Source organism: Sinocyclocheilus rhinocerous, unplaced genomic scaffold (assembly GCF_001515625.1).
Source record: "Sinocyclocheilus rhinocerous isolate Xijiao unplaced genomic scaffold, SAMN03320098_v1.1 scaffold2053, whole genome shotgun sequence".
Lineage (NCBI taxonomy): Eukaryota > Metazoa > Chordata > Actinopteri > Cypriniformes > Cyprinidae > Sinocyclocheilus > Sinocyclocheilus rhinocerous.
Window position 1 is genome coordinate 553,172 of NW_015666532.1, and position 14,244 is coordinate 567,415.

Genomic DNA, 14,244 nt, shown 5'->3' on the forward strand with positions numbered 1-14,244 from the left:
TGCATATTACTAATCAAAACTTAAGTTTTGATATATTTACGGTAGGAAATTTACAAAATATCTTCATGGAACATGATCTTTACTTAATATCCTAATGATTTTTGGCATAAAAGAAAAATCGATCATTTTGACCCATACAATGTAAATGTCAGTCCTGTGTCTTGTGTTTTCCTCCCCCACGTGCTCCATGTTCAGTTTATGCCCATGTTTGGTTTCCTTCCTGTTCCTGGACCAGACCCATACTAAGTGAGCAGCGATCTACCCTGCGCTTTATTTTCCTGTTTTTTTTTCCCTCAGTGTTTTCTTTTGGTTTTTCAAATGGATCCACTCGAGCGATTATGTTCAGTTTATCAAGACGGCCGTCCGCTGGAATTCCTCACCTGCTCTGAGCAGACTTCCCTCGACTGGTGGGCTCTTGTGGACTGTTTCTTGGGTGGTCTGGATGAGGGAATCGCTAAGCGGATGCCACTGGCTGGGTCCAGGTGGACCCTGTCCGATTACATCAACCTGGCTCGGTTCCTCAGCAGATCCTCAACCATTAGTCACCCTGAACTGCCTGATCCGCCATAGGTCCCGGAACGGGTACTGCTCTGGAGGCCTGCCGTCCAGTGTAAACCAGTCCTGACGGGCCTCCAGAGCGCCCCCCCCTCCCCTCCCCTCCCCTCCCCATTGGATGTTGTGTGGCGCGTGGACGCACCTTCGGGGAGGTGGGAGTAATGTCAGTCCTGTGTCTTGTGTTTTCCTCCCCCACATGCTCCATGTTCAGTTTATGCCCATGTTTGGTTTCCTTCCTGTTCCTGTCCTGATTATGTAATTTGTTTCCAGGTGTTCCCCATTTAGTTCTATTGATCCCAGGTGTGTCCCATTAGCTCCCTTATTACTTAAGTCCTGTGTTGTTTCCAGTCTAGTGTCCGGTATTGATCGTCAGTCCCCGTGTCCTACTTGTGGTTTCCTTTGTGTAAATAAAGTCTGTTATTATTCTGGATTCTCCTTCGTCTCCTCGCTCCGACGCAGTAGGCTCAGCTTGACAGAATTGTTGGCTATTGCTACAAATATACTACTTATGACTGGTTTTGTGGTCCAGGGTCACAAATTTTGGGGGATTTATTACTAAAACTAAGCAGCACCTGAATACTGCATCTGAAACAAAAAGCATTTACACATATATTTATTAAATAACTATATTTAGCTCTTGCATTTAGCTATTTTTATAAGATGGGATATGAGTATGTTTTGTCATATTTTAATTCTGCATGCTCTATTTCCTAATAAAGCTAAACAGTTATCAACGACATAACAAAAATGCTGCAGAAAACACAAAATAACCCTAGACCAGGAACACTCATGGTCGCCCTATGATTCTAGGAGGATGCTAGATTCACTCAAGCAAAAAGCAGCGAGGAGCGAACGTGCGTCTGCGATGACGCGCTGACACGTTCTCACTACTGAAGGCGTGCTGCCTGCGCCATGTGCTGCTGTCTGTCCGCTTCTGACGGGAAACATACCTAGACACAAAGGAGCGCATGGTCCAAAAGCAGCCCCACCCCAAACAAATAAGCTTCATACTTGTTTAACGTGGGTCCACATAAGACATTTGCTCCGTTAAGAATATCTTAGCATCTAAAAGTACAGATAACGTCCAGCATAATGGAGCAGTCGATGCACATGCACAAAGAGAGGAGAGAATTAACCCTTGCGGTCGTGAACGGAACTCCCGTACAATCTGTCGCGTCTCTTTTGTTACGCATCACGGGTTGATGACTGGAAATAAGCGGATGTTAAGATGCTCTCCGCGTGTTTGTGTTAAAAAGTGGACCGCCTCCTCCCTCGTTTCTGTCCCCTCCCTCACCCCCTTCCTATTAGCCTTTTGTGTTCACGGTGCTCTACACAGTCACTGCATTGCTGTTTCGCTTAACGTTTCGTTTATCTGCTCATCCGAGAGGTCTGTATTTGAGATCTCCATGAGAAAGTGGCCCGATTGCGAGGAAATTACTCACATCTACTTCTGGGACTTTGCTACGTTGAGGAAATATAAGTGGAGTGTCCAGCTCCATTCATACTTTTATCCGTTCACTTACCTCCAGCGGACGGGGGAAGTGAACACAAAGATATTTTGTTCAAGCGTGAAATGGATTAAGTCGCATTGAGGAAAGCTGGAGCGCCACAGACGAACCAAGCGACGGCGAAGGGGTCGGAGGGAGTCGATGAATTTCCAACATCACCGAGAAAGAGGTGAGATATCAGTGTCTGTCTGATGGTGACCGAGCCTGTTCCTGGGAGCCCTTAAAAAGCAGACATGCTGAAACCTGACATGTAGAATCCAGATCTTGTGGCGGGTTTGTAGATTTATTTTCTGAAATGCACATTAAATATAAAAAAGTTAATTTTTAGCATTAGGCTGGGTGTTTCTGTACGACATCCCAGAATAATTCATGACACCATTTCAGGAGAGGAGAAAGGTGTAGGCTATGTGAGAACTGACCACGAGGGCATTTTGAAATGCCAAATCTGCCAGAGAGAAAAAAAACAACGAAAATATTAATATTCTACTTTAATCGGGGCTTCCATATAATGCCATATGTGCTTGAAAACAAAGATTAAAATTGTCCCGTGAAATCGCGTGTGCTCTTCATCACAGATGACCGTCTTCATCCCTAATGTTACATTTCGGTTGTAGCCAAGTGTTAGAGCACTGCTCAGTCACAGCAGTTTCAGTACCATGTAGTGGACAGCGGCGCAGCTGTACAGTAGCTCAGTGGGGGGGGGTCAGAACGGTCAGAATCTTAGCCTCCCCCCTCCCCCTCCCCCACAGAGATTATTTTTCATTAATAATATACACATTTCATCGGAATTTGTACACGTTTCTGTCACCAAGAAGTCAGATAAAAGTAAGCCAAAGCTAAAACCATTAAAGAGTGCACTAAATAGAAGCTCATGAACAGAAGTTGCGTTGACCCGAGCAAGTAACCATAGCAACAGTATGTAGCTCAAGTTAGGCATCGACGAAGCATAAAGGTCCATTCACACCAAGGACTATAACGATAACTATAGTCTTCATAATTGTTTAATAGTTATATGAGAATAACGATATCGTTGGAATCACTTTCAAAGCGATTTTTAAGCAGATGTATGATAAAAACTTTATATGGAAAAAAGTGTTTTGTTTAAAATGCCTGCAGGATTATTGAAGTAAAAAGTAAAAATAACAAACACATATTTTTGAATCTACATAACATGCAAACATTAAACAGATATACATTTGCAATAAGAATTTTTTTTTTTACGATATTCTAAATAATATTAATTAAAATGCAAATTTCTGTTTTGGTGTTGAGGAAGTGACACCTGAGCCTTACAATAATAATAATAATAATAAACGATAATAAAAAGACTGCAGTAGATCACAAGTGGATTCTCAAGGTAAAAAAACAGCTACATTGCTTTCATACTTTGAGAAATGAACAAATTCGTTTTTTCAAAGCAGGATTTTGTGTAAATTACACAACCCTCTAATGTAACTGTAAATCACTTCCTTCACTTCACTGCGGACATTTTACGTTATCTTAGAGTCTGCAGACTCTCCTTCAAGTTCTTTTCAAATGTCTTTTTCCAGTGTTGAGTCAGGAACACTGGAAAGGGTTGGATCACTTAAATGAGTTTAAAAATCTCTCACTTTCTCTACGGTTAGTACGTATTTATTCAGTACCAACTTCCCACCAGCTCTGACATATTGCTGAAGAGACTCACAGACCGACTTGATTGCTGCTTTATTGCTAAGCTCCTTTTATTTGCCAGCCAATAGACTCCTTGACAGCACAGACTTGAGTCTGTGCATTCCCGGCCCTCTCCTTATACCCCTCTCTCTTCAGAGACAAACAAAGTTGCGCAGGATAAATAGTCCCCTCTCCCCTGAAAAGAACCTTCTTTGTTTGTGCTGTGTGAGGCGTGGAAGCCGATACAGCCACCATGTGTCACCCAACTTTCATTAGCTCTCTGCCTGGAGAGAGATGAGGCTATTCAGGCTATTGCATGCTAAGTCAATACTGAATTCCACAGGGTAACTCCAGTAAGGGAAGCTTAGTCACTAATCCGTTAGGTGGGCATATGCAGAACTGAACATTTACAGTGCTAATAGTCACAGCAGTGGTTTTAATCTGATACTAGGCAGCAGTATTGAACACTGATATTGACTGACTATGCTGTCTACCTCATCAAATACCACCACAATGCTGTAATATCATCCAAAACTATTAATCTGAATATTTCTTGTTCGACTGCAGTTATGTGTCATAAAGCACTGTTTTTGAACCCCTTATAAGCGGCACCTTTAGGCATTACAGAACATCTTGAACAGATTATATTTTTTTGGTGTCATGGAGCACAAAGTACTTGCCAACTTTAGAGGTCTTTTTTATTTATAGCCCCAAAGACCAGTGTATTTTATTACATGTATGAGGATATGGTTGATGAGCCTTTTATCACGGCATGGCTTGCTTTCCAATTGATTAACATCGCTTCTGAAAAAAAAAAAAAAAACAATTTCACATGGAGCACAAAGTACTTGCCAACTTTAGAGGTCTTTTTTATTTATAGCCCCAAAGACCAGTGTATTTTATTACATGTATGAGGATATGGTTGATGAGCCTTTTATCACGGCATGGCTTGCTTTCCAATTGATTAACATCGCTTCTGAAAAAAAAAAAAAAAACTATATCACAAAAAATACATCTTTTTTTTTTTTCAAATGTAAAATGCATTTTTTTTCTCTCAAGGACGATCAAAAAAATAAATAAATATGTATACATTACATTTGTTTGTTTGTTATACGGTGTCATTTAAACGAAATAGTTATGAAACAGATATAAAATGTGTAACTTTAACTCATGTGTATTCATTTTACACTCCCTCTATCTGCCTTTGTGTCCACCCATCCGCATCAGATGCACAGAATATTTGCAGGCTTAGCAAAACAAACTACAAACATGCCAAGTGATCCATTTACCAGGCTGATTTGAACACTTAGATATGCCAAGACCATTTGAGGTTGAGCCGAATAAAAGTTGCAGGATATTTAATACCACAAGCATAGGCACAGACATGTTTATCTTTCAATAGACCTCCAGGTTAGTGCCTTGTTTAGTTTTTGAGAGGAATGAAAACGTTACTGTGAGGGTTAGAGTACATGTATTGTTGCTTAACAACATACCAAAAAAAACAGTAGTAGACAAAAAAAGTTGTGAAAATTGTGGTTTAAGACCTTTACAGAGTTTGCCATTGCAAAGACATTGTTTTCATCAGTGTTAAATTCAATATGTCATCATGCACATCTAGTAAATATCATGTGTTTGATCTTATTCTGTTCTCACGTTTAGATTTTAGACGACCAAACGCCAAAATTATGTCTCCAAAAGACAAGCCCAAGAAGAAGCCTCCCAAAGACAGTATGACACTGCTGCCATGTTTCTACTTTGTGGAGGTACGTATGAGCTCACTGTGTTTCAGTTGTTGTGGTGAAGCTTTGACAATCTCTACAAGGCTTCTTCATCCTGCCGTTGAACTGCCTAAAGAATAGCATGACATGTTCTGCACCACTGCCTTATCTTATGCGAAGAGGCATCTGCATAGAATGCCATTTACATGTCGCTTTGAGTTACAATATAATGACATGATGAAACTTATGAGCCTGTTAAATGAAATGTGGATTTTAGCTGTGTAATAAATGACAGGAAATGACTTGACAAATGTCACAGAACTGATATTTAACACCATAGATGCCATTTGACATATAGTGAATCATAGGCGGGATACAGGAATGCTCAACTTATTATCCTATGTAGGTGATGTCAAGAACAAGTTTTAAACAGGGTTAAGAGGTTTTACCAGGATTTCAGCAAAGGATTATTTGGGCTTAAACTGCTTTATTCCTATTCATTGAGATAATACTGATGTAAAACTCTTTTACATCAGTAAGAAAATTGTTGAAACATGAAACATCAAAGGAAAATGTAACTAGTTACTGCTGGACCTATTTTTTTAATGTTTACATAGATGTTTAGACACTTAAGTCACACTTAAAATGTCTGAATATCATCACACTTGCCTGAATGTCGTTAAATTGGATTAAAAAAAATCAAACCAAGTGGCATCTGCAAACAAATGATGCTAGAGCTTTCCTCAGAACTAACTTTCCTCTTTAGGCATCTTGCAATGAATTAAAATAAGTAGTCTCAAGTTTTACTGGTTGTATAAAATCAGTTCCTCTCAAGCTCACACAGAAATCCTATTTAGTTACGACAGGTGTAGTTAATGTACATTAATGTTTGACAGTCTAAAATAGTTCAAATTCTTTTTTTTTCTTTTTTTTTGAAAGAAAATAATAGAAAGTTTGAAGAATGTGTTTACAATATGTAAAAGATGTTTATACTTATTTTTTTTTCTCAAACAAGGTGATGTCAAGAACAAGTTTTAAACAGGGTTAAGAGGTTTTACCAGGATTTCAGCAAAGGATTATTTGGGCTTAAACTGCTTTATTCCTATTCATTGAGATAATACTGATGTAAAACTCTTTTTACATCCTCAGAACTAACTTTCCTCTTTAGGCATCTTGCAATGAATTAAAATAAGTAGTCTCAAGTTTTACTGGTTGTATAAAATCAGTTCCTCTCAAGCTCACACAGAAATCCTATTTAGTTACGACAGGTGTAGTTAATGTACATTAATGTACATTACTATGTACATTAATGTTTGACAGTCTAAAATAGTTCAAATTCTTTTTTTTTTCTTTTTTTTTGAAAGAAAATAATAGAAAGTTTGAAGAATGTGTTTACAATATGTAAAAGATGTTTATACTTATTTTTTTTTCTCAAACAAATGCTATATTTTGTTATTTCAAGCCAAGGCATTCATGCATTTTTAAGCTTTGCTTAAAGGGGTCATATGATGCTTTTTTAAAGATCATTATTTGGTGTATCAGAATATGTTGACATGCTTTAATGTTCAAAAAACACATTATTTTTCAAATACTGTACATTATTGTAGGTCCTCTATGCCCCGCCTCTCTCAAACGCTTCGGCAGAGTCTTAACTTTGATGAAGAATATCTCTTTGGCTTTGAGACTTTAGTCTTTGCAACTTCAGGGATCTTATCTATGCGCAATCAGCTTGTAACACTCCAAAGAGAAAGGAAAACTTGAAATCGCATCATATGACCCCTTTAAGTGTTCAAATATTTTTGGGACCACTGTATGCATAATACTGTTTGCATGAATAATTCATGAATGAATCCATGCAGTAAATGTTGACTGATTCCTCCTTCCATAATCCTCTCCAGTGCCACCTTTCCCATAACCCAACTATTCTTCTTTTTCTTCCCTTTTAGCTGCCAATAGTGGCATCCTCCATGATCTTTCTTTACTTCTTGGAGCTGACAGACGTATTACAGCCAGCCAAAGTTGGGTTCCGTTGCCATGACCGCACACTGAGCATGCCCTATGTGGAAACGGGAGACGAGCTCATCCCTCTGCTCATGCTGCTCAGCCTGGCCTTTGCTGGCCCTGCAGCGTCTGTGAGTGTTCATACTCTATTCATAAACAGCCTAACCTATTTATCTCACTCTTGCTACTGTGAATATTACACAAAATCCTGTTACTCTATTCATTGATGCAATGTGGACAGTAACAGCATGGCCAGTGAATTGCATGGTCAAGGACAGAGTTTTAACCACTTCTTTAAAGCATAATTAAACACTTGACAGATTGGATTTCTGTAATGTTGCTTCAGGCAGCTCTCATTCTTCTGTGCGTTTTTGGCTTAGATCATGCTGGGTGAAGTCTTGATGTACTGCATGCAGTCCAAACTGAAGATTCGCCCTGGTTCAGAAGGGAGTATAAATGCAGGAGGCTGCAACTTTAACTCCTTCTTACGCAGAACAGTGCGCTTTGTGGGTATGTTAAAAGATACCTCAGTGTTGAACAATTTACAATTAAACAATATTTGGGGTCAAATGTTTAACAGTAACATTTTATAATGACAAATCTACAAAGATATTTCAGGTATGCCTCAGTCCATATCACATGCATTACTGATTTTATTTCTAAGCTGACCCTTAAAAAACATCCCACAAATGGTCAATCAATTTGGTTTATGATTATAGAAACATTCTTAAGTTGACCTGGCTGCTGCCATGCACGCACACAAAAATATTCTAAAACAAATTTGTTGAGTATACTCAATATTTGTAATAAGGAGATTAAGGGTAAAGTTATATACACATAATACAGTATATACACATAATTAAAATGTATATGCAAATAATACATATTTGTATGGTACTTGTAGGTACAAAAAAAAAAAGCTTTAAATGGTACTCAAGCAGAACAATTTGATGGTCTAGAAGATCTCTTATTCTTAGTTTTAATACTCGGGAGTTAGGACCTCTTTTGACTTCTGACATTCATTATTCATACACTGACAGCATTCAGACATTTTTACAGGTTTTTCTATTTTGGTAGAAGCATATGGTCGAGTGTTGGCTACATAATAGTCACACAGACAAACAAAAACAAGTCTGGCTCTGTTCTCACGTTTCCACACTGACAGTTTCTCGTCCCCTCACAGGTGTTCATGTGTTTGGGCTGTGCGCCACTGCATTGGTGACTGACGTTATCCAGCTGGCCACTGGCTATCATGCTCCCTTCTTCCTAACCGTGTGCAAACCCAACTACACACTGCCGGGTGTGGCCTGCGATAAAAGCCCCTACATAACCCAGGACATCTGCTCAGGCCAAGACCAGTATGCCATCCTGTCAGCAAGGTGAATACACACAAACAACACCATGCTTTCTCACATATGCCTGGGTAATTTCATTTTGTTGTCGTGTTCAGACTGTTACCTGATTTGCATATTATATTTCCATATATGTGCTAAAACACATAGTATTGTTTATTTCTATGCAATCAACACATACAATTTATCCCTGTAGTGTTGCATATCCAATGTGTGGACTAAACAGGATGAAAAATATATATTCTTTGTTTATTTTAAGTTTTAAGTTTCTATCCCATTGCAGTGTTTCCCTACAAGGATTACAAATGGATGTGATCCTCTTTTGTCCCCTAATCCTTGTCAGGCGGCACATAGAACAAGGAAGCTATGGAACAGATATGAAATTGTGTTTTGCTCACTGAAGCGTAGTACTTTCCTCATGCATCTCTTCCTTGGCTCATTTACATTTCTTCCTCACATGCTAAAACTCTTGGCTGCGCTCTGTGATAATGCATTTGATGTGTTACTGAAGTCGCTGTCACTTTTTCCTCTTTTTGCCTGTTTCTGTGTTATCAGGAAAACTTTCCCCTCCCAGCACGCCAGTCTTTCTGGCTTCGCAGCCGTCTACATCTCGGTAAGCATTTCTCATTACTTTTCTCAGGGAACTTTGATTTAAAAATGATCTGATGCAAAATACTTGTAATTTGAAAAATCGTGCCACTGTGATCACTAAGCTAGCACGGTTATTAGAAGGATCCAGCAAAAGCATTAAGTAGCGCAGAGTCTTGTCAACTGCTGACTGACCTCTGCTGATTTCCTAATAAGTGTAGAGTATATAGGCCACAGCCAGCTTGGTGTCTCCCAGCTGTAGAGCCTGAGATGCTCATTAGTCTTTTTTTGTTAGCTATGCCTCACTGAACTCAATGTGGGATTCCAACTGTTAATGAAGTCATTCTCTCTGGACAGTTAAGAGAGACAGTCAAGCTGCTGTAACTACATTTGGAGTATTTTGGGTAATTCTAATTGGAATTAGTGTTATCCTGTAGAATCTAATTGGCTGGCCTTAAAGGGGTGGTTGACTGGTTTTTTTTATAGGCTTGATTGTGTTTATGGGGCGCAGTCTAACATGTGTTAATGCTTCGTTTGTTAAAAAACGCATTATTTTTCACATAATTTACCTTTATTCCACACCTCTCTGTCCCTTACGATATCTCCGTTTGCATTGAACTTTCAGCTTCGTAACTTTGCAGATATTGTTTATGCTCAAACAGCAACATTACACACTAACTAACATTAAAAAAGTGAAATCGCAATCAACCACACCTTTAAAAAAAAGCATGCAAACCAGTTACTGTAAAAAAAAAAAAATTTAACGGAGGTAATTGACTCAAGTAAAGTGGACTAGGAATTGCATGTCTTTCCCCATGGAAGTATGTGGGTCTCAAATATCAAACTTAGCCATTTAAGTAAGTTGCTGGACTAATCTTTTAAGATTTAACTCTTAGATTCTGTGATTAAAGTATCACTTTTTTACTTAATTACTTATTGAATTAGCTCTAAATTCTATTCTAAAAAAACATCATATTATAGCACATGGAGCGGATGGGAAATTATGCCTGGACAATGTCTTTGAATAAGCCTGATAAAATCAAAAAACAACAATTATCAAAAAGCAAATACCTCTATTAATTTTAAATAATGCATTGATTTAAAAAAATCAAATGTCCGTATAAATTCCCATGATTTGATTAAGCATGCATAAGAAAATTGTTCTAGCACAAGAGTTTATTCCCCCCACACTCAATTTTGTGCTTGGTCATTTTGAGTTACTACTATTTAAAACCTTTATTTTATGGACTTTAAAGCACTGTAAAACTTAAGGGTTTACAGTGAAACATCAACTTGATTAAAACAAACAAACAAGAACAGTGAAAACCCAAATTTTAAGTAGAAAAAGAAAGTTTCATTTGAGATAGCTGTTAGAGGTCATTTCATATTTGTGAGGTTTTTACCAGAGCAGCTGTGTCATGTTGTTGTGATACTCATGTTTCTCTACTCAGATGTACTTCAATGCCACCATATCGGACAGTACCAAGCTGCTGAAGCCTGTGCTGGTGTTTGCATTTGCTATAGCAGCAGCCCTGGCAAGCTTGACCCAGATCACCCAGTATCGAAGCCACCCGATTGATGTCTACGTGGGCTTTGTGATTGGGGCTGGCATCGCTGTTTATCTAGTGAGTCTTTAGTTTAGTCTTTAGTCTTTAGTTTGCCTCTCCGAACAACTTTTGCTTTGACAGCTTGAATTTTGGGTTAGCGGAGGATATCAAGACTTATTTATCTTCCTCTTTTCAGTGTTTTATAATCTGCCGACTGCAAACTCTATATTTAGGATTTCTTTTCTATTAGAGGAAGAGAAGTCCTCCAGGATTCATCAGTAACAATTTCACAGCTCCACTCTCTCTGTGTCATCTTTTTGCTTAGTCTCTTTCCCCTGATATGCTTTTGTGTTATAATCTCTCTAATCAGTCAAGAGGGTTAAAACAATTTCTAAAAATGCCATTTACATTACAATAACAAATAGGTAAAAGAAAAAAGTCAATAGACAAAAAGTGAAAGTAATAAAACTTAAGCTCTGTAGCACTGAATAACAAGAAGTGTTTCATTTTTACAGTACAAATACAATAAAATACCAAATAAAATAATAATAAAATAAACCCTGTCAGTGGAAAACCTTCCCAGATTCATAAAAGCTGTTATAGCAGCAAAGAGAGAACCAACTCTCTAATATTAATGGCCAATGTTCTAATATGAACTGTTCAAAAAGCATATTTGAGTAAAGTGTACAAATACATTTGGTGTATGTGCAATCTATTTAATTTGTCTTCATGAGGTAAAAATCTTAGATTAATTAGTGGACTTTCGTTAACCTTAAAATAACAACTGTTTCTCACACCCCAGGCACTATATGCAGTGGGGAACTTTAAGTCCAATGAAGAATCCTCCCCCAGGCAACTGAAGCAGCCCCCTCCTCCACAAAAAGACCCTCTAAGAGAACTGACACAGCGTGGACATGACTCTGTGTATCAAAAAGCTCATGCTTCTGAAAGCAACGATGAGCTATCAGCCCCACCACATGTTTCTGGCCTGAACCGTAAGGTGCGTCGAGAGAAGGCCTCAATGGGCAGCCTAAAGAGAGCTAGTGCAGATGTTGAACTCCTGGCTCCTCGCAGCCCAATGGGAAAGGAGACCATGGTGACCTTCAGTAACACACTGCCCCGTGCTAACACCAACGCTATGGAGGAGCCTGCTCAGCGTCACATGACCTTCCACGTGCCGATGGACTCTCAGCGCTCTAAACAGTTGGTGTCCGAATGGAAGCAGAAATCAATAGAGATGCGCAGTCTCAGCTTGAAGGACGAGGACGAGGAGGAAGGAGCAACTGCAGAGGGAGTTGACGGAGTTGAGGGAGAAGCTTCGGAGGATCTGGGCATGCCGTCCTCCCTTTATCCTACCATGCAAGCTAACCGAGGAGCAACAACGACAGCAGGAGGTGCCAGGGCAATGATGCCTCAGAGGTCTGGGGCCCCGCAGTTGGTTCATATCCCAGAGGAAGCTACCAGACCACCACCGGTGTCACCTAAAAGTGCCACCACACGGGCTAAATGGCTGACCATGACGGAGAAAGGAGGTCCAGTACCAGCTGCCACACCAGAACCTCCATGGCTGCCCAACCAGCCACGGGTTATGCAGGTCATTGCCATGTCTAAGCAACACGGTCCGGGTAGCATCACTACACCAAAGTCTTCCGAGACCACCTCGTCCTGTGCCACCTCCAGCACCGGCTCAGAGTCTCCGTACTACCGCATCCCTTCGGAACAAGACAGAAGCAGCATTGTCACGGTAGACGCTCACGCTCCATATCACCGAGTGGTCCGTCTTTCTTCAGGCAACGGGAACACATGGGATTGGAGGAGCACCTCCAATGGCAGCACTGAGGTTCACGAGACCAGCCGGACTCTCCCCAGGCAGGAATGCATCCGTGATTATCGTCCCATGAAAACAGACTCTCTCTGCTTCTCTACCAGTGATCCTGACCCAGGGATCCTGCCTCCGCCACCTCATCCTGACCTGCTCCTCGACAGCAGTCTCAGTCGAGATTCCTCGCTTCACCGTAAGTCCTCAATCTCAGCTAAAGACTGGGAGCCTGGGCAGCCTCACCCAGAGCCGGACCACTTCTTTAAGAACTTGCAAACAAACAGACCATTTAAAGACTGAAGATGTTACTGAAGGCAAAAACAGGGACACTACAGATTTTTTTTGGGAGGAACCCAATATGAATAATTGTGTTTTCAGTGGAGGGCGAGAGAAACAGCCTTTTTGATTACCTCACATCAAGCATCTGGGGTGGATTAGTGCATTGGAGCACCAAAAGGATCACACAGACTTGAGAAGGTGTACAGTACATGCACAATCTGTAAGGAAAGATGACCCACAAACCTCAAAAAATGAAATACAAAATCAAGTTGTGATTAATAAATTAAGGGTTTCTGTTCTTTTCCATTTTGAAGTGCAGAAAATGTTGCCCCTTTCAAGAAGCTAAGTTTTCATGAACCAAGACATAACAACTAAACATATTTCCGTTAGAGGTTTCAATCATACACAAAGACTTACATTGTTTGTACAAGAAGAACTAGTGTTTTAGTTCTTTAATGTTTCAGACTCATTTGGGACAGTTTTGTTGTGGGAATATGAACAGGTAAGCAGTCTCATCGCTTTGCTGTGTATGGAATCAGTTTTAAGTAGGCCTAGTCACTTTCTCCTTTTTATACTAAAATATGAAGTACTCTTGCTTGTTTGTACGTGTTGCATGTGTGTTTATTTATGTGTCTTTTTGACCTTGGATGGACTGTTATATATCAGCAGGGATGGTCTCTTTCATTTTCCTGCCCAATGTTAAGGTTTTTGTAACAAACTTTGAAAAATAAAATTGTAATAATACTATCTGCTTTTAATCAGTGAATCTAATGCATTCTGATAATCGTTTTGTGTCAAAATCCTTGATTTTCTCAGACATTTTGAGAAGCAAGTGATGGACTATCATACTGAGTATTTAAATTTCTTCAGAAATGTTTCTTTTCTGAACATCAACAACAAAAGCAACCCATGCATTTATGCCTTCCACTAATAACAGGGCATGCATTCATATATTTTATATTATAGATATTTATATTAAACAATGTTCAATCATTTATTATTTAGAGAAAGCAGTCAGTTTATCAGTTAAAGTCAGTTCATTGTTGATTCAAAACATCGTCCAGCTCAGTTCAGTTCTCTTCCAGTAATGTCTGTGCAGTCAAGTCAACAGTTCTGCCAGAAATTGTGTTCCCAACTAAGCAAGCCAAAGCCGACAGTGGCAAGGAACCAAAACTGCATCTGTGACAGAAAGTGGAAAAAAAAAACCTTGGGAGAAACCAGGCTCGG

At 39.5% G+C, this 14,244-nt stretch overlaps 1 protein-coding gene across 1 annotated transcript; it reads left to right on the forward strand.

Moving 5' to 3' along the window:
• Nucleotides 1-1,926: 1,926 nt before the first annotated feature.
• LOC107732518 (phospholipid phosphatase-related protein type 3-like) lies at nt 1,927-13,248 on the forward strand. Its single transcript, XM_016543879.1, has 8 exons — nt 1,927-2,232; nt 5,373-5,476; nt 7,378-7,563; nt 7,813-7,942; nt 8,616-8,811; nt 9,340-9,397; nt 10,824-10,997; nt 11,722-13,248. The coding sequence occupies exons 1-8, from the start codon at nt 2,205-2,207 to the stop codon at nt 13,036-13,038; spliced, it is 2,193 nt and encodes a 730-aa protein (XP_016399365.1). The 5' UTR covers nt 1,927-2,204; the 3' UTR covers nt 13,039-13,248.
• Nucleotides 13,249-14,244: the final 996 nt, after the last annotated feature.

What these genes read in the sequence shown, in the direction of transcription:
- LOC107732518 (XM_016543879.1), top strand. Translation starts at nt 2,205, where the DNA reads ATGAATTTCCAACATCACCGAGAAAGAG. An exon ending in CCAACATCACCGAGAAAGAG is followed by an intron (nt 2,233 to 5,372) that starts GTGAGATATCAG and finishes TCTCACGTTTAG; the next exon opens with ATTTTAGACGACCAAACGCC. An exon ending in CATGTTTCTACTTTGTGGAG is followed by an intron (nt 5,477 to 7,377) that starts GTACGTATGAGC and finishes CTTCCCTTTTAG; the next exon opens with CTGCCAATAGTGGCATCCTC.